General features: G+C 48.5%; 6 protein-coding genes and 1 non-coding gene across 7 annotated transcripts; 3 read left to right on the forward strand and 4 right to left on the reverse strand.

The window, feature by feature from the left end:
• Positions 1-1,549: 1,549 nt before the first annotated feature.
• On the reverse strand, positions 1,550-4,452 carry FOBCDRAFT_320271 (uncharacterized protein; the record flags this gene model as incomplete). The annotated part of the gene is made up of 5 exons (XM_059612045.1): positions 1,550-2,069; positions 2,117-2,595; positions 2,648-2,789; positions 2,841-4,116; positions 4,403-4,452. 5 exons carry the CDS (start codon positions 4,450-4,452, stop codon positions 1,629-1,631), a joined length of 2,388 nt encoding a protein of 795 aa, XP_059465084.1. The 3' UTR covers positions 1,550-1,628.
• Positions 4,453-5,144: 692 nt separating this feature from the next.
• FOBCDRAFT_225083 (uncharacterized protein) lies at positions 5,145-7,373 on the forward strand. The gene is made up of 2 exons (XM_054704951.2): positions 5,145-5,622; positions 5,670-7,373. The coding sequence occupies exons 1-2, from the start codon at positions 5,219-5,221 to the stop codon at positions 7,285-7,287; spliced, it is 2,022 nt and encodes a 673-aa protein (XP_054560926.1). The 5' UTR covers positions 5,145-5,218; the 3' UTR covers positions 7,288-7,373.
• Positions 7,374-7,473: 100 nt separating this feature from the next.
• FOBCDRAFT_275140 (cytochrome P450) lies at positions 7,474-9,096 on the reverse strand (the record flags this gene model as incomplete). Its single annotated transcript, XM_031187300.2, has 3 exons — positions 7,474-8,470; positions 8,518-8,715; positions 8,768-9,096. 3 exons carry the CDS (start codon positions 9,094-9,096, stop codon positions 7,474-7,476), a joined length of 1,524 nt encoding a protein of 507 aa, XP_031038435.2.
• Positions 9,097-10,509: 1,413 nt separating this feature from the next.
• FOBCDRAFT_320273 (uncharacterized protein) lies at positions 10,510-11,450 on the forward strand (the record flags this gene model as incomplete). Its single annotated transcript, XM_054704952.2, has 2 exons — positions 10,510-11,109; positions 11,161-11,450. Exons 1-2 carry the CDS (start codon positions 10,635-10,637, stop codon positions 11,448-11,450), a joined length of 765 nt encoding a protein of 254 aa, XP_054560927.1. The 5' UTR covers positions 10,510-10,634.
• Positions 11,451-12,833: 1,383 nt separating this feature from the next.
• FOBCDRAFT_320274 (uncharacterized protein) lies at positions 12,834-14,295 on the reverse strand. The gene is made up of 2 exons (XM_059612046.1): positions 14,015-14,295; positions 12,834-13,954 (listed from the first exon to the last, which is right to left on the reverse strand). The coding sequence occupies exons 1-2, from the start codon at positions 14,165-14,167 to the stop codon at positions 13,127-13,129; spliced, it is 981 nt and encodes a 326-aa protein (XP_059465085.1). The 5' UTR covers positions 14,168-14,295; the 3' UTR covers positions 12,834-13,126.
• A 1,469-nt stretch (positions 14,296-15,764) lies between these two features.
• On the forward strand, positions 15,765-15,854 carry FOBCDRAFT_t138. The gene has a single exon. It is a non-coding gene; the product is annotated as a tRNA-Glu (tRNA).
• A 123-nt stretch (positions 15,855-15,977) lies between these two features.
• FOBCDRAFT_240732 (uncharacterized protein) lies at positions 15,978-17,288 on the reverse strand (the record flags this gene model as incomplete). The annotated part of the gene is made up of 5 exons (XM_059610326.1): positions 15,978-16,387; positions 16,433-16,497; positions 16,549-16,666; positions 16,714-17,008; positions 17,139-17,288. The coding sequence occupies 5 exons, from the start codon at positions 17,286-17,288 to the stop codon at positions 15,978-15,980; spliced, it is 1,038 nt and encodes a 345-aa protein (XP_059465086.1).
• Between the last annotated feature and the right edge of the window lie 2,167 nt (positions 17,289-19,455).

The following is a 19,455-nucleotide window of genomic DNA, read 5'->3' on the forward strand; positions in this document are numbered from 1 at the left end:
CAGCGTTATTGCGTGTATACTAATTTGTTCCTTATTGGGAGCAAGGCTGTTAACTCACTTGTCGTATCTCAACCTTATTTGACCAGAGCAGGTACAGAGTCCAGCTGATCCCTCATGGTTGGTCTACAAAGGGGCTATGTAATAGAATCCAGAATTAAACCCATGATGCAAAGGTCTCGTCCAGCCCCCTTCGGATGCAGCCAAGTCCTTGCCATTCTCTTGTTGATTGGAGATGGTTTCGACAAATCTCGGGTTCGTCAACACACATATGATCAACGGCCAGTGACTGTTAATTACATCAGTCATTTCTGATACTGTTACTCTTGTCGTGTAGGATCTCCATAAATGTTCCTGTTCGGGGATTCTGAATTTACCCCATGTCTCCCATGCTCGGATATGGCGTTGTGAAGTCTTCTTGGTTTTTACCAGGCGAAGCATGCTGATCGTGCGAAGCTGTATTGATCCAGCACGGCGGTGCAAGCGTGGGCCAAGAGCAACACCGCGCTGAGAATTTTGGTCAGATTCACTCTCCAAAGGAAAAGAGGATAAGCGGTGCGTACCTGAAGTGCATATCCGCCTGGAATGCAAAATGAACAACAGGCTGAGATGCGCGCTCCAAGTTGAAGGTGAATGGAGGCTAAGAGGAAAATACAGGGAAAAGTGACGTAGAATTGGCCAAGAGGAATTGCAATGCGTTCTGGGTACTTGTCACACTTATCCCCCCCATTCACTTTCTCCACTTTTACTGAACTCCCATGCTCCTATCCACCCCCACCTCCGTTTTAAACTTATCCTAAAGTCATCAAATATTTTAGCATTTAGACGAAATTTATCATACTCTTACCTAAGCTACAGTGGTTCTTTCTGGCAACAATACTAGGCCCAAACAACCCATCACTTGCCCCTGTCTAGCGATTTATGGCAGACCACTAGGGGTGCGACTTCTCGTCTGAGGAGATCACTTTCCCACCCATCCACCCGTTGAAATCGCTGGAGCTCTTCGCGGGTATCAGGAGCATAGATTTGTCAGGGATACACGAGAACACCGATGGGACATAGGAGAAGCCCCTGCCTGTAGACAGTAATGCGGAAACAAGTGTTGAGGAAGCAATTGACCAAACGTGTACAACCTCGAGCTTCAAACCCGTCAACACCTTTACGCCGATCAATAAAGGAAAAGGTGTGGCCCCGGACTCTACCCTTGTCAGAGCTCAGTCGCGTCAGGTGATCGCTTCGCCATCTGATGATTCTGATACCGCACCAGGCACTGATGCAGGAACCTCAACAGTGGCTGGTGCAGGTCCCCGAATCGAAGAAAGTTTGCTCCTCCTCCTTTTGGTCCCGTACATACTTTCAATGAGAGGCTCAGCATGCAGAGGCAAGAGTAAAAGACCCCAAGGTCAGTCTAACTAGAGGCATGCTTTGCCTACCCTAGGATGACAGCCTGCCAGAATTAAGGTCTTGCTCAGATACCCGCATCCCTTCATACGAACCATTGGTTCAGGTTGATGGTTGTAATTTCCTCATTGTATGTATATTTGGGAAGGATGGAGAAAGCAGTTCGTTCCAACAAGTGGTTACCTTTGACTCATACGAACAGTTACCCTGTATCATGACACAAAGCGTCATCAGGCCAGAGCTTGCATCAACTCCAGATACTCTCGATTCCTCCCCCACGCCAAAGCCACACTCTCCAAAACCCTCTTCCCCTCCTTCAATATCCTCTTCGGCGCATTCGCCGAGTAGATATCCCCAACACCACTGATATACGCCTTCAACACCCCCGTCCTGACAAACAGCTGCACCATTTCATCGTCATTTGGTCGGTCCAGCCTTATGAACGTGGGATTCTCATCGTCTGATCGATCAGGCGATATCTGTCGAGTGACACTCCCGCTGCGCATCTCTCCTCCTCCCGGTCTTCGTGATTTACTGCAGAATACACTGTATGCCCAGAGAGTCAAGGTCGCCCAGAATACGCAGGGGGGTTCGTAGAATGTCATCTTTGCGTAGCGTCGGACGTGCCAGAGGAAACAGCCGCAGTGTAGCGCTGCAAGTCGAGCTTTTGACTGTAATACTGTTAGCAGCGCACTAATCTTGGGTCAAGAGAACTTACCCCATCTTGCTGAGCCCATTCAGATATCTCACGTTCCGCCTGCAACGCCTCCTTCTGGCTCGCAGCCTCCTTTCTCAAATGCTCCGGCGCCTTGAGGTATTTCGCCAGCGTAATTATCGCTCTTCGTGGGACTAGGAGTACAACACGCGAAAAGTGCAGATGTAGGACCGTAGGGTGCTCAGCTCCAAGCAGAGATGCTATGGTGGCATTAGCGGCCCAGTGAAGCGTATCCACGCAGTCGAGAGCAGCGTTTCGCCAGTTTGAGTCCGAGAGCTGAAGGTGCTGGGTTTCGTCGCTGCGAGGCCCCGGGTTGTTCTGGGGGATCCAGGATGAGAGAGGACGTTTGCAGTAGGTGCTGACGGTGGTGTATTCTTGGTATACTGCGTGCAGGAGAAGAATGCGGGAGAATTCGCCTAGGTCGGCTTTGGCGGTTCGTTCGCGGAAGAGCTCGCTGATGGCAACTTCGAGTGTTGGGTTCGCTTGTAGCACGTAAGCATGAGGCTTCAGGGGATGGGGGGAAGTGCATCTTACCGTCAACGCGGCGACGGAGTTGTATCCAATCTGATGACGTTGCTTGTGACCAAAGGCCATCGTGCGGCAGGGTCAAGTCCGCAACGTTGAATGTACCTATCTGGTGGTCATCAAAGAAGTAGTGTCCCATGCGATCTAATAGCTTTTGTGGGTCAGTCTCCGAAGTTGAAAAGACGGTGCAGCATAAACTCACCCAAATGAAATAGCACAGTCGACGCCAAGTCTCATCTTCAACCCAGCCTCGCCACCTATCGTCATCTCCCTCACCATGACCTTCTGTCGACGGATCTAATTGAGAAACAGATCGGCAACGATAGAACGTGATGACCATCTGCAGACTTCCCATCCTCTCGTAAGCAGCCTTTTGAAGTTGACTACCACCAGAGTATAGCAGGCCAACTTGACTCAGAACAAGAGCCTGTGCGAGCGGCAGGTTGAGCTCTGATCCTTCCAGTTGAGTAACCAAAGTTCTTCTGAGAAATTCGTGGAATGGTACGACGCACGCGTGGATATCCGCTGTGGCTGAGTACTGGCTCCCGATGGCACAGATCGCCAAAGCAAGAACCCAGTTTCCGTTTAGATCGGTTGTGTGAGGATGAACAAGAGGAACGATCGGGTCGAAGTGTTCAAAGAAGAGCTTGACGAAGTATTCGAGTAGCTTCAATGACGGAAAGTCAGCAGAGTTGTAGTGCTGATGGAACATGGAAGATTCGAGACACGTTTGCGTAAAGGCTTCGCAAATCTTGCTGTACGTCAACTGTGTCATGAAGGACTCTCTGTACGCTTCGTCTTCCAGGACAATATGGCTCAGATCTGGGAACGAAAGTGTTACAGGGCTGTTGGCTTGGAGGCATGAGTCTTGAGAAATGGTTGGTAGCTGTGTGTATCCTTGAAGCCCCGGTGGTGGGAACAGCTGCTTTGACTTGGCAGTACAAGGACGTCGGGCACCGTTTGAGCTGGTGGCGTACAGGTCTCCGGGTATAGTACGCCCAGAGCTCATACTTAACTGCGGAGAAACACCCAGACCGCTGCCTGGGGAAAGCGATGTTACGGCCGACAAACGTCGTGGTGGAGCATCTATCATGGGAAAGCTGGGAACTGCCTCATCGATCATGGTTCCATTACCAGTATCAAGAGGTTGAGTCATATCGAGGCCTAGAATCGAGTAGTAGTTTGTCTCAATCTCATTGTCGTACGGTAACCAGTTGATGGGGAAGTCCCAGTCGATGTCGTAGGTGGACAGATCATAGTCAAAGCTCGGTTGTTGCTCATTACTAGTCCTTTCGATGAAAGGACTGTCTTGTGAATGTGGTGTCTGATGTGGAGGTAAGGCGAGCTGTAAATCTGACGGAACGTACTGAACCTGCGACGTGAGATCTACTGTCTCGCCTGGAGTGATGAGAGTTTGGTTAGGAGTATGTGCAATAGTACCAGTCTGGGAAGCCGGCGATGCGTCCGCAGGCTTGTCTCTGGTTTGGGGATAAGCGCAATCCAGTGCCCTAGTTGAACACCGCAGACACGGGAGATTCCTCGAACACTTCTCCCGTGCCCTCGCGCACTCCAAGCAGGCTCTGCGCCGCCCAACATCGCGCCTCGACAGAGCGGACGGATGATCGTGGATAGCTACATGCCTTGTCAAGATATCACTTCAATCATATCAGTACCTGCCCCACGAAAAAGTCCTCTGCACCGCTTACCTGCGCGTGAAGCTCTTGTGACAAACATCACACTCAAAACCCCTCAGGTTATCGTGACCTTTTTGGTGTCGTTTCAGATGCTCCGGTCGCTTGAAGCTTCTTGGGCATTGTGAGCATTGGTACTTCTCCATTGCCAAGAAGGTTTCGGACGTTTTCTTAACTTGTCGAAGCCTAATTGTTGCTGTTTTGTGAGGGTGATTCGACGCAGAGCGAGGTTGGGGACTTCCCCACTCCTGAATGGACGAATCGAGCTAAGGTCGGTTTGGAGTCTGGGGTAAACGTCACATCGGATGATCAGCGCCCAAGAAGCTAGCCGCACCAATCCTGTAGAACTGTGGAGTTTTTGGACTTTCTCATCTCGGCTTCACTGAATCAGTTTTGACGTCAGATTCTTCGACGAATCTCTACATATTGAGGGAAAGGAGGTGAAATGAAATGGCAGCAATGATTTGTTCTCTTTACTATGTGGGAGCCAATGTACTTTGCAGTTCAAATCAATTCCATCAAGTTGGCCCATTGTCGATATGAATTGCAACGACTTTGATAGCATATCGCCCAGATATGGAGAATCATCACGAGAAGCAAAAATGGCTTTTCGCCGGTTTATCTAACCAGACCTCTTTCGGGCATTGAACTATCTTCTTTAATCCACAGTCGTGAGCATCTGACCATTTCCCCTCTTTGATATTGGTCTCCGGTGGGAGCTCCGGTGGGATGCCCGGGGCTCCCACCACGAACTAATAACAGGCACCAATTGATCAATAATCGTTGGCGATGACCCGCATACCATTGTCAATAGCAGTATATCATGTTAAAGCTTGAGAAACATTTTTGAGATTCAATTCCGCAATCTTCACCTCGACATACCGCCAGCATGTCTCATCCCCAGTCCATCTTCCACCATACCACCTTAACACCAGGTTCCCTCCTCCACCGTCGGAGGGCTACAGTCTCAAAGACAACACTGCATACACAGCTCAAAAGACTCCGCGAGACTGGTCGCTACGATTGTTTCAAACTGCAATGGCATGAGATCTATGCCGACAAATCCATGTGGCCTGTTCCTTTCCATCTCTTCTGGGATAGCGACATAGCGAAGTGGATCGAGGGTGCTTGTTATTTTCTTCATGATGAGTTTGATACTGAAATCGATGCTGCGGTGAGAGATTTGGTCGAAATGATACGGTCGGCGCAGCAGGATGATGGATACTTAAATGTTCATTATACTGTTGTTGAGCCGGGAAAGCGGTGGACGAATCTGCAGGATATGCATGAATTGTAAGTCAAGTCGCCCCATTACTATGTTTCTTGTACTCATTTTTCAGATACAACGCTGGTCATCTCATCGAAGCAGCCCTAGCTCACCACCAGTACTACAAGAACAACCTTCTTTTGGAGCCAATTGAGAAATACGTTGCCTTAATTCACCGTACCTTTGGACCGGACGAGAACCAACTGCACGGATACCCTGGACATCCCGAGATCGAATTGGCTCTGTTCCGCTTATACCAGACCACCGGAAACAAGGACGCTTACGAACTATCCCGATACTTCCTCGAAGAACGGGGAAACCACAAAGGTCAGGACGGACAGCATTACTTTGAATGGGAGTCGAAGCAACGTGGTCAGAGTCTGTACCATCGACCTGATCCCTACCCTGAGCACGGGTCTCATTGGTACTGCCAGGCTCATCAACCGATTCTGGAACAACAGACCGTCGAGGGGCATTCTGTACGCGCAATGTATCTTCTCACCGCTGTAGCCGACATGCTCTGCATCGATAAATCTGGCTCTCAATCACTCTCTTCCTCATCAAGTTGGAAAGACGCCGTATACCGCCTCTGGGACAACATGGTGACCAAAAAGATGTACCTCACCGGCGGTATCGGCGCCATTAAACAGTGGGAAGGTTTCGGACGTGATTATTTCCTTCCTCAATCCACCGACGAAGGCGGATGCTACGCCGAAACCTGTGCATCCATTGCGGTCATGATGCTTGCCGAGCGACTGCTGCATATCGAGCTTGATGCAAAGTATGGGGATGTCATGGAACTTTGTTTGTATAACAATGTCATGACGGCTATGAGTCTTGATGGAAAGGCGTTTACGTATGTTAATCAGCTTGGAAGCTCGGAGAGTGATAAGAGTGTGAGGGAGGAGTGGTTTTGGTGCGCTTGTTGTCCGCCGAATGTGACGCGTTTGTACGGATCGTTAGGGGGATATCTTTGGGACTTTGGGGAGGAGAATGGTAAGGAGGTGTTTGTGAATGTGCATTTGTATACGAATGCCGAGTTGAAGTTTGGGGAGGGGGAGGGGGAGGTTGTTCTTCGGCAAGAGACGGAATGGCCGTGGGATGGACTCGTCAAGTTTCGACTTACGAGTCCTGCGGCGGTGAACACCACGATACGACTCAGGATTCCGGGGTGGTCTCGGAATCAGTATACCCTGGAGCCGAAGCCTAACGAAAGTAGTGTTCACTTGCACAAAGGCTACCTAACGCTCGATCCATCTTACATGGCAACGAACCCCGTCTTCTCACTCACCATCGGCAACTTCACGCCTCGATACATCACTCCACATCCATACACCAACCAGCATACTCTGACACTTGCCCGAGGACCACTAGTGTACTGTATCGAGGATGCAGATAATGCATGGGAAGATAATCACTTCAAGGACGTTGGGCTCAAAGCGGGTAGTGCGGTTAAGGAGGAGAGGCTATGTATTAGTGGGACGGATGAAGAGTATATTGCGTTGAGGACTTCATGCTGGCGTCGCAGTGGGAAGTTGGATGAGGCACTGTCGACACCTGGTTTTGATGTTGGGGGACAGAGATCCGGGTTCGATGATGAGAGGGAGGGCGTCTTTGTGCCGTATTACCTTAGGGCTAACCGAGGGGGAAACGGGCATATGAGAGTTGGGCTGCATCATATACAGGGCTAGGTCATCTCTGAGCAGGAACATAAAATAGATATGTCGAGACTCTATCACTTGGATTTGCTACCCTATATATATCGCTCAGAATTCACCCTCTTCATATACGCTTTGGAAATACTGCAATTGCAGGAGATTACTGAGCAAAATACCGACGACGCGTTTGCAATGAAATTCAACCACATCTTAATCTATCTACTCTAAAAACTTCCTGTACTTCTCACTCCTAAGTACAATCCTATGCGGAAATGGCTTCACACGAGAAATAACACCCGGCAACTGCTCATAAACAACCTCAATCTCCCTCCCCTCACCATCCAGCGCTTTCTTAATCTCAAACACCGCCAACGTCTGCGTAATACTCAAGAACAGGGTCTGATCGGCGATCCACCGTCCCGGACACGCTCTTCTCCCAAACCCAAAGACAAGTTCCATCGGGGAAGGCTCGTTATACGGCTCAAAATATCGTTCAGGCTTAAACTCCATTGGATCATGGTAGATCTCAGGATCGTGCGTGAGAGATGCTACCGCTGGGAAAAGAAGTGTGTTCTTGGGGATGAAGTAGCCGCCGTATGTGTCGTCTTCAGTCGTCATGTGTGGGAAACCCATTGGGGCGAGGGTGTGCCAGCGGAGGACTTCTTGGGATATGGCGTTGATGTAAGGAAGGTTTGGCTTGTCGGAGAATGAGGGGAGGCGTGAGTCTCCGATGACGCGGTCAACTTCTGTTTGAGCTTTCTTTTGGACGTTGGGGTTGAGAAGCATGGCTGCGAAGAAGGCGAGAAGTGTTGCACCGGTGGTGTCGGTTCCGGCATTCATCATCGAAGCTGCAGTCCATGCGATGATGCTTTCTTCCTCTGGATCAATCTTGCGGTGAACGTCTTTAATGAGTCCAGCGACGTAGGAAATGTCATCGTTGCCAAGAGCCATCTGGTTTTTAACGTACTTGTATGGGTCTTGGACGTTTTGTAAGAGATGCTGTCTGAAGAGTTTGGCGGTCCTCTTGAACCCAGCGCCTGGCATCCAGTCTGGAAGGTATCGAAGCCAAGGGATGAAGTCTACCATCCATGCACCTGGAGTGGTAGCTTGAGAGAACTCTTCCATCACAAGATTAGCCATGGCGACGATGTGGTCGTTTCTGCAGGGGTCTGTTTCATAGTTGTACAAGATGCGGAGCATGATGGAGCCGGATACCCTATAGCCTTGTGAGCATCTGCTTCGGGAACCGTGAGGAAGACATACTGGTTCAAATGGTCTGGAAGATTCTGGCTGTTGAAAGGATCTTGGTAGATTCTCTTCAACAGTCTGAGGATCTCTAGTTCTTGAATGGGCTCGAATCGAGTGATGGATTTGGAGCTGACTTGGGTGGCTGTGAGTTTGCGATGCATTCGAAAGGTTCGATTGTACGGCATCAAGCCCATAACACCATCGTACCCAACGCTACAACAGCTCGTCAGCATAAGTAAAACACACTTGTAGACCTGCGTCTTACATATCCCCAGCAAAGACCAGCTTGGGGCGTGAAGCACTCTTCATCGCTCGTGTCTCGAGAAGATCCACAATGACCTGTCTGTCATGCAAAATGACAAAATGCTGTCCAAGCACAGAAACTGAAGTTATCGAACCGTACTTCTCTTTGTGGGTCTGCCAGTGAGGCCATTCTAGTGTTCCGGGTGGTGGGAGATCACGGATGTTGCCTAAGAGTGGTAGACCTTTGGGGCCAGGTGGCAAGGGGGTGTTCTTGGATTGTTGAATATGTTTGACAAGGAAAAAAGATAGCGATGCCACAATCGCAGTGACTAGGACAAGAGAAAAAGACATATCGAAAGATGAAGCAAGAAGGCTTTGGTATGGAGTGATCTTGTAGAGGGCAACACGGTATTTAATGTCCGGTCGCGTGTAGAATAACCTTTTAAGTATGACGGGCTAATCTACCTTGCGCTACTATTTGGGCTTAGACGTCTGACATGGATCACTAGTCTTTGATCTTAGCATCAGCATTACCTCCGTGCCTCTTCCATACTTGGTTACTGTCAGATTTTGGGGCTATGAGCGGGACCATCCGCTTTCCCGTGTGTTTGATTGGGCAATCGAAGATGGGACAACTCGCATTGGGGCTCACGTTATTGGATGCCGTGTTTTGAAAAAACTAAACCACGGGATTTGAATCCTTTGACTGCAATATTGCAAGATCAGCATTGGAGGTGATGGCAGTTTGTCCTGCAAGTCTCTGTCTTTCCTTCGGGTAATCTCAAGCTTTCTTTTTGTCTTTTGAGGATTATTCTCAATTCCGTCTTTTTATCCAAGAAGCCATCAACAGCTTGACAATAGAAGTATCCCGCCGCGACCGTTAACATCAGCATCATTCATTAACAGTTAAAGCTTATCATTTCTTAATAGGATATATTAAACTAGTATATTAAGGAATCCTGATTAACTTTAGCTTTTAGAAGATAATATATATATAGCCTTAATAAAAATACGTCTTTTAATTTAAATAAGATATTAAGCTTTTATAATAACTTAATTAATAATCTTATTTATAACTACCTCAGATATAAGAAGTTATCTTAATTCTTTGTTATTAAAAGTAAAAGATTAAAAATGTTACGACCTAACAGGAACGAGCGCTCACATCACATGTGCCCCGCCAATTTCTCACTAATCACACAGCGACTCACGCCTCGCACCCCATAACAGACCGTGAGCCTTACGGACGGCTCACGAAGGGATCACGATCCGGCTCACGATGTTACGACCCTAGCGGTTACGTCACGTGTACCCCACAAAACCTCATGCAAGGCATCAGCCCCTCAACGGTCACAAACCAGTCAGAGCTAGATCACCTCACAGACAGGATCACGACGCTCCAGGAACTACCGTGATCCAGGATCACCGTGATCCAACTGCCTCAGTGATCCTCTTAGATCACCTCTAAGTATATAGAGCACATTTATTAGCACTTCCATAAATTCAGCTCACCAGCTATTAATAAAACTTCTTTACCTTGATTAAGCCTAACACGCATTGAATCTACCATTAAGAGACGTGATACTTCGACAAGCTCAGTTACACGCCCTACGCAATCTGCCAACAATAAACCTAGCACGGCTTAGTTCATCCACAGTTGGAAACCCAACCATCACATCACATCACATCACAGGACTCATCCTGACACCACTCACATCGCGCTTCACAAGCGATACACAAAGGTAAACAGTTTCTCTGATTGCGCAAGCTTCTCATAATTCTTTCTTTATTGTTGGTCGACTAACTCTTGGTTATAGCTGCATCGTGCGACCGGACAACACCCGACAGTCCGCGCAGGGTCACAACTCCTTCGGCAACCCAGCATCACCATGGCTTCCAACAACAGGGATCCCTTTCTTGGGTCTGCCGGAGTCGGTGTCTCTCCCTTCGAGCGGCATGCCAGGCGTATCGGCAATATGATCGTAGATTTGATGGACTATAGCGGCCGAATCGGAGAAGACAGAGCCCATGCGCGTTCCGGTCCCATCATCGCTGAACTCGAAGCCCGTCTCAATGCCTCGGAGGCTGGTGCTGCTCGCGCTAGGGCTGACGTTGCTCAGGCTAAGTCCGATGCTGATGTTCGTATCGCTCAATACACCTCTGACCTCGAAACTCGCAATGCGCAAATGGTTGAGACGGTTGCAGAGACCGTTGAAAGTCTGAAGATAGATGCGGCCGCTCGAGTCGCCGCGGCTGAATCCCATGCTCAAGACTCCATTGATGATGCCAGAGACCGAGCTGAGTCTCAGATCCGCGAATTGTCTCAGGACAGAGATCGTCACGCTGACATGGTTGGCCTCGGCCGTACGTCACTCCAATCCGTCTAACTATTGATCGAACTAATTATATCTGCAGGCAAGCATGCCGCGTGGGCACAGCACAAACTGCGACTTCTCCTGGAAGAAATGCAAGGCAATATGGGCTATCACCACCAACACCCTCTAGTGACTTTTTTATACGAGATTTGCGAGGATTTCGGATGGTTCAGAAATGAATGCGACAATTTTCTCGGCACCTGCTTCCTGTACGATGATGAGGTACCTGACTTGGGCCTTGTGCCCGACGAAGAAGGCGGTACTTTGTTCAACAGGCCCTCTTCTGAAGGCCAGGCTGGACACAGCGACAAGCGTCAGCGAACAGAGTAGAAGCGACGACGACCATACACCGCACAGCCAGTATTCTTCTCGCACTGTTCATAGGGCACTGGTTCGGGAGATCGTGTCGTTGGACGTAGAATGAGAGAAGGGGTAGAATGATCAAGGACTGTCTTATCATCATCAGATGATAGAGGCCCTCAGCGTACTCGATTGAGACACCAATACATCTCATTCTATTCGATTATTTTCATCTTGTTAATATGCTCACGTTCTGAATTCAGGTCAAGTTAACACTTTCATAAGTCTGCATCCTCATTTGTCGCGTCGACTTGGCATTCTCTGAGTGTTCCCAGTTGAGCGTAGTGCTATTTTTACTTACCCGGGACACTCAGCTGAATGGAAACTTTTCGACTCGCGGACTTGTCGAGATTTGAGAAACGTAGTGGTTCAAGTTAATCCGCTCCGCGCCAGACAAGATGTCTCCGGTTTATTCCCGACTTCATCTCATGGCAGATTGATAGAGTTGAAGCTCGCCTTGCGCTAATTGAAATGAGACTACATATCATCGCTGTGCGATATTAGACATATATTTTCGATCGGACTTCCAGTGGTGTTTAAAGCGCGGCCTTTACTTACGTATTCTCGAGGGTAAGTTAAGAATCGCCTCGTCATTTACAGCGGGGATAACAGTTCAAAAATGCTTCAGAGCCGGAACCCCATATTTCGGGCGAGCTTGCGGCCTGACCAGCCCAAAGCTCATCGACGCGACCTCGGTCTGTTATTTCCAGGCAAGGATCCCCAGGTCACAAGCTTTTCGGGAGTGGATTTCGGCATGTTTTTAATTAAAACAAGATCCAAGTTTCTAGCGCCGGGATGCGACAGCGGACAGCCCCATGTGTCAAGGTTTTAGTTATGGCTGCCTCCCTGAATGCACAGATCTTTGGTCGTATCGTGCCGAGGTGGCTGGTTACGCCTCGCGACGACGGGAAAATCACAAGGCACTGGTATTGAATTGAGTAACCAAGGGAACCCAAGGGAGGTTAGTAAGCACTGAGCTACGGGTGATCATGTTCTTTCGCTGTGTTGTTTGGTACAGACGTGTTGTGCTGCTTCTTTGCAGTCCCATGGTTGTTGGCTGGTGATGTTTTGTCTTAAAGCTCGGTCACTACCCTATGACTCGATCGTGAGTCAATTTTGCGCGCCGAATACCGACAACAAACATAATTGATAAGGGAATCCGTTACACAATAAAAATAAATAAATGTTAATATTAATTTGATCAGCAAATATTCAGCAACGGTAATTGCAATGCGACGTCACAGTAACATTGATGTAAGCACGTGGTCAAACTCCAAAACAAGCAATCACCAGTGTAAGGCAGTCCATTCATCACCGTCGCATCACCACTCCGAGGCAGAAGACGCAACAAAACTAATACAAATCGCTTGCAATTAATTGACAAAGAGAATCTAGAGTAAAGAAGGTCTATTTACATCCAATTAACCCACCAAAACATGTACACGAAGCGAAGACCCCATTCATTTTCCCATCGCAACTCCAAAACTTTTTAAACCAGGCCCAAACTTTTACAATTACATGTTCCGCCAATTCGTACATAATAAAATACACGCTAAACCACAAAGAATCGAGGGTATCCTATGATGTACAAGTAGCCAAGCTTACAGGTCAAAACTCCAATACATTGTGACAAACAAAAAAGAAAATTAGAGGCGGTTCGTGAGAGCAATGCCTGGCGACGCAGGTCGATCGAGCTCAAGGCGGTGCATGTGCGCGTCGAGAGCGCTGACGGATGTAGAAGCGCCGATGGATGTGTGGCGCTTGTGACGCGACGTCTTCTTGGTGACGCTCATCTTGCGAGGGCGCCCGTTCTTTTCGGCTGGTGACTTGGGGCACTTGTCGTCGCATGTGGCAGTTGAGGAGATGGAAGACGTGGATGAGTGAGTGGATGTCGTGCTGGCGTAGGATGAAGCGCGGGAGATGGAGGAGTGGATGGATGAGCGCGATGACGCTGTCTGGGGACGCTCGGCGATGTCGGAGAGGATCTCCTGCGGCGTGCGAGGCTTGTCGTTCACCATGCCCAGGCAGCGCTGCCACCAGCCCTTATCCTTCTCGTCTGAGAACTCAACCATGTCGCCCAGCGCCTCCTCCGCACGCTCGGTCTTGTCCTCATCGAGGCGCAGGGCACCATGCTCAGAGGCCAGCTCCAGCAGGGCCGCGGCATCGCAGGCGTCGCGTCGCTTGCTGTTGTCGTTCTCGTGCAGGCCGCAGGCGTCCATCTTGAAGATGATTAGGTCCTCGAGCGACGTGTACGGGAGCGTCGCTTCGTTGGTGACGTCGCGGACGCGCTTCGCTGAGTCGGGGAGGTACGGGCTCAGCCAGTCGGGGATGAGCTTGACCTCGATCTCCCAGCCGCTCGTGTGGCGGTACAGAACGGTGCCGGACTTTTCGACGAGGGGAGTGATCGGGTGGCCGACGATTTCCTTCTTGACGCGGCCGGGGGAGGAGGATTTGCTGATGACCAGGTCGATGCTCTGAGAAAAGGTAAGTGTTAGTCGATACGGAAGAATGGTCGCAATTGAGGGAAGACGTACTGCTATGCGGTTCTGGCGCGAGAGGTACTTTGCGACAGCCAAATCGCCAATGACGGCGAGTTTGGTGTTGTCCAGGCCGGGAATATCGGCAATGAGACGGATGATGTGAAGTGCAGCTTGTTCAAGCTGGGCGAAGCTTAGTCTTTGCGCCATGGTCTGCACAGTTTGCTTTCTCTCACAAAAGCGACTAGAGACTTCGCCCGCTGCGTTCAAATGGTATGAGATGCAACAGGAACCCCTTCCATTCTTGCTTGCGCAGTCCCCTAGATATAATATTATCCGTCGTGTTTTTTTTCTTTGGTCCCTGCGTCCATGGTAAACCCAAACAGTGCCCAACTTGGCCATTGCTGCAGGGGGTTCCAAGGATTCTGCCAATGAGATGGTCCGTGTACCTGACCTGCCAATCTTAAAATCTCAGGGTATCCCAGTGAATGCAATTGCTGCGCGCGTTGGGTTTCAATGCCCAAGGGGGGATTTTGGTTCACTTGGAATGACACAAGTTTCTCGGGCGAATTGAATTGACAGCGACATCCTTGACAATTTGTTTTGTTGACTCGAGAAAGCAAGGCTCACAGCTATTTCTTGGGGAAACGGAAGGATCTCGATTGTTGGAATGAGCGTGCTGGGAAATGAGATTTTTCAGCATTGACCAAAGGGCAATGCTGACACGAGCCTCGAAGCCAGGGTTTTCTTTTTCCTGTCCCTGATTTTATTCCTTTTTACACAATATCTCGAATATTTCTCGGGCAATTACGACACTTATTCTCGTGTAAAAACTTTCATCGCATGACTTTTATGGAGATTTTGTTTGGAGTCGTTCCCGTTTTATTGTCTATTGATCCGGGAATTTTAATTGAAGGGCCCGAGGCGCGGTTGAATCGTGATCAGCGGCGTAGTGAAACAGGCTGCGCAGTTTCAGGCTGACTTTTTTTTAAGATCGCTGGAATGAGTCCTCCCTTCAAAACAATTCGAGTCACACATGATAATTGAATGGTTTTTTAAGATTTCCCCAGGGTCACGGGCCGTAGCGGATTTATTTCATTAGCTACCTCTCCACCCAACATGCACCTTGCCCGATTGAAGACGCTTACGTAGATGCTAATGAATGACGTCGCGTACCCTACAGGTAAGCCTTTGGGGATCAATTGAGCCAGCACAGCACTTATCCAGACCTGCGATGCTAAAAAGAAATAACCTCTACCTGCTATGAAATGATAGAACTGGACAGAGTGTCGCCATAATAAACAATCGTGTTGCTATATAACGTTGTTGGCATGTAAACAGAGACAAGAGCCGGTCCAGTTGGAGATTAGGCTCCTTTAGGCATGACAACGAAAAGTCATCTGGTCAGCAACAGCCTTCGTTCCCTCAGATTCAAGCATCGCGCTGTGGAAGCCGACTACCAATTGTTTCAGACGAAAAGATGGCGATGTAAAACTTTTGGAGCTGCCAAAATCCACCATGATTCTCCAGAAGCGTAACGCAGCGTCAGGTCAGCTCCACCTTCGTTATCGCTAATAGCCTCTGTAATATGCAGCTTGTTAGGCAATAGCGTTCTCAGGTCTTGATCGGAGGCCGGCTGTTTTATCGACGCTATGAAAATTCTTTAGAACGTTTTGAGATTTGTTGTTTAGAGATGATATAATGGGAGCTGAGGCTTACCTGCAGAGCGAGGGGGTTAGTGACATTCTGTTCTGACATGCCGGCCCTGAATAGCCCCCAAAAGAAAGTTGAACCCATATCAAATACATCCGGTATGGTGTAGTGGCTAACATTTCGCGCTCTCATATTCTGAGGGATCAGTACCGCGGAGCCCAGGGTTCGATTCCCTGTACCGGAGTTTCTTTTTGCCCTTTTTCATTACAACGCCCCGCTACCAGTAGTGTATGGATTATTTATTACTACTATTACTTAATTGCGCATGCTCTATGACCTTTTGTTCCCTGCTATATATATTATAAAGTTATTGATTCCAGTGGTAGCGTGCCTCAACATCTTGTTGCTGACTCCTCCGAAAATCAGGCCCCAGAATCTCCTCCTCACTCTGATTCTCACCATATCCCCTTTCAGCCCCTTTCGTAAAGATCTTATTCTTGGTATATAAACTTCCGACACCGTCTCTCTCGTACTCTTTCACCGAAGCTTCAGACGTGCTGTCCTTTTTCTGTACCTGGGCCGGATACATTGTACTTCCACCAATAGTTTGCAGAGGATATGGTGCGCCAGAGTTCTGCTCCCGATACTTACTGCTGTTGCGAGAACTCCGTTTGCTGAGATACTTCTTGTAAAGAGGTCTGCAGACGGGAATGCCGATGCAGATCATTGTTACGGTCATCTCGGCGGCAGACCAGACGATTAGGCCGACAGGGTCCTCTGATCGATGTTAGTCATGATCTACATCCTTCAAGGAAGACGTACTGGTGTGATTGGGACTCTTCAGTTTTGGTACCTCGAGGGTTCTCTTGATGCCAAACGCTCCGGCACTGGAGTATCGTTAGTCAGACTTGAAGAAACATGGTGGTCGCTGTTCATACATGACCCCGAGACTGAGACTGCTGAGGATGATAATCTTCTCTTTCATCTTCATCTGCAACCCCCAGATAAACAACCATGGAAAGCCAGCAAGAAAAAAGTCCACCACAACGCAAAGAACTGCCCGCGTTAGTTATATCCTCAGCATGCTCACATTAGGAACTCACTGCAGAGCAACATGGATGCAGGAGCCGTGTCCACCGTACAGCGCCCACCGGGTATAGTCCTATCCCAGAGGTAATTCGGCGGAGAGCACTGGAGCCAGTACACAAAGCATACAGTGATGGAAGCGCACATGAGACTGGCCATGGACAACCAAATAGCCACCTTGTGCCATTGCTGTTTCACAAGACGAAGCAGAAAGAGTCCGAGTGACCATTTCGCTAAACTCATTCCTACTATCGCAAAGCTTTGGCTGACGGCTTCAAAGATGAGCGCTGGGGCTAAGTCGGAGGGGTTGTTCTGGATGACATCGCTCATGTTTTGGCCTACGCCGTAGTCCACCGCGACGGTTGTGAAGATGGTGTCGAGGAGGAGGAATATTTACTACACGTCAGCAGACTTCAGGTTGGTATAGTGTCGCGCAGCTTACAAAGGCTAGATTGTAGACATGGTCATCGACGCCGAATGACTTGACGACAAAGATTCTTGTGTACGCCCTCAGCACGACAAAGATAAAAGCAACAGCCGTCAAAGACCACATCGCCCCAATGACCCAAGGTCCTTCCCCTTTGATCGCCATAATAAGTATCTCTCTGGGGAATATGCGCTGTAACTTATAAACCTGACAGTTGAGTCCAGTCAGCGAAGAGGAGAAAAAAAAAGCAACCATTGAGATAATTTCCTCAATGAATAGAAAAGGCAGAACCAACAGATCTCTCTCCAAGCCACACAGAATAAATACAAACACAGCTTACAGGTTCCCAAAGCGGCTATTCTAGACTCGAGATGGCGAAATGCCAATGCTATTCATACAGACACCCAGCATTCCAACCAGACCCAGGAAATCGGATAGCAATCCTGGTATTCGGATTCGGCAGGGACGATTATTTCTAATGTTTCTGAGCAAGCATCTCGTACGGCGTTAACCCTTTTTTGTTGACGTGGCTTAATGCAGGGAGGGGCGCGATTGGGTGGTCTCAGCAAGTTTGCTCATATGGCGCTTTTTTGTCGAGGTAATTGGAATAAGGATCATGGCGATCTGACAATGGTTTTATGGAGGGTACATTGGGCGCTTGCCAAGATGTTCTGATCTGAGATCTGTACATATTCAACGATGCTAGGAGTGATCAGCTCCAAGTGTTTAAGCTCTCTCGACGACATTGAGGCGACGCTCCAATCTGCGCTGGCTGAAATTCCACTGTCTAGTGCAACTTAGATCTCTATGATGTCGTTTCAATTGATCTTCGTTCTCAGGTGTGACGGAAACGGTGTACATTCCACCATTGTCTGGGTCCAGACGAATGTGGCGTCGGTGACAATAGAAACCTTGGATGAGATGCTCCGCGCTACGCCCGTTGTAGATCCACGCTAGAGCCTTACAAGCGGATGCGATGAGCCCCCACCGCGGAATTTGATCGTGGATTTAATGGGTTTCAGATATGCATCTTGGGGATCTATATAAATGATGTCGTGTATAACGATGGCACGAAGATGCAAATCCCCCAGGCTGTTCTCACCTCTTACTGCTGGATTTTCCATACCACGGAAATATCGCGACATCACTTCCACCTCAGCCGGAACAGGCCCTATTCCATCGAAGTGCGTAAAGGTCGCATGAAGCTGGCACTATTGCCGGGTATATTTCTCAATCGCCGCCGATATCTCAATATGCTCCGTATGGTCACTCCGCTAACAGATTTACAGAACATTCTCACGTGTTGTTCTCTCCTGCGAGGTTCTGGCTCTACCAGAAAAAGTTGTCAACGATTAATCTCAGCATGAAACTTGCCATACATCAATATGTCGGAGAAATGACTGTGGAGGTAAGGTGTCATTGTTTAAATACCATGTCTTTTACTGTGCTGGTATGAGAGGTTCTGTTGAGATATTACCAGCTTTTTCGATTCATCAGCAGATAAGGAATTGTCTTCGGGTACGGGGAGCAGTTGCGCGCATGCAGTCATTGATAAAGAACATGTTTTTATACTATAGCCTTTCTTTGATCTCTTAGGACTGCCGCCACGTTGACCCCTCTTAAAGCTTCTGCGTAGCACAACGCCAGTTTCTCAGGTAAGCAGTATGTGCTCGTTGGATTGAATCAGCCCTGGATAAAGCCATGTATAACTTGGCGCTGGGATATTATATTCAGTGTTAAGTATTTCAGGAACTTGAATTTTTCACGGAACCTTTCTCGGTGCTTACTCTGTTCATTGGCATTAGAATCCTTCAATAGTGTCATATCCTGGATTCCGACATTTATCGACCATCAACGCTAAAGTTATTACCGGGGCCGTCGTTGACAAACGGCCATTAAGATTCATGTCCTAATTTTAGACCAGCTAGTCTTTCTGGGGAAATCGTCCATATAGTTGGTAATCTGTCTGCTATCACGTGGGGATAAAGATGACTATCTGTAAGTTGCTGGACTTGCATGCACCAGTTAGAGCTCCTTTATCCGTCAGCAACCTTGTCCCAGCCTTTGTGTTGATAACGTTTAAGGCACTGAAGTCGATGAGCTTGCTCAGATTTGACCAATGGTAACCTACCATGTCTATTGTCTTGATGCCGCAGAGACAAAAGAAAAGTATCGAAGACGATTCGATCTATGAGTAAAATACACAAACATAACAAGCACTCTGGTTCTTTCCTTACCAATAACGACACGACCATCAGCACTCAACCCACAAAGTCAGTCGTCGTGTAGTCCGTGATAAAGGATCGAAATTCCGTGCTTGCAGGATCCTCCT

This window comes from Fusarium oxysporum, chromosome VI (assembly GCF_013085055.1).
Source record: "Fusarium oxysporum Fo47 chromosome VI, complete sequence".
Taxonomy (NCBI): Eukaryota; Fungi; Ascomycota; class Sordariomycetes; order Hypocreales; family Nectriaceae; genus Fusarium; species Fusarium oxysporum.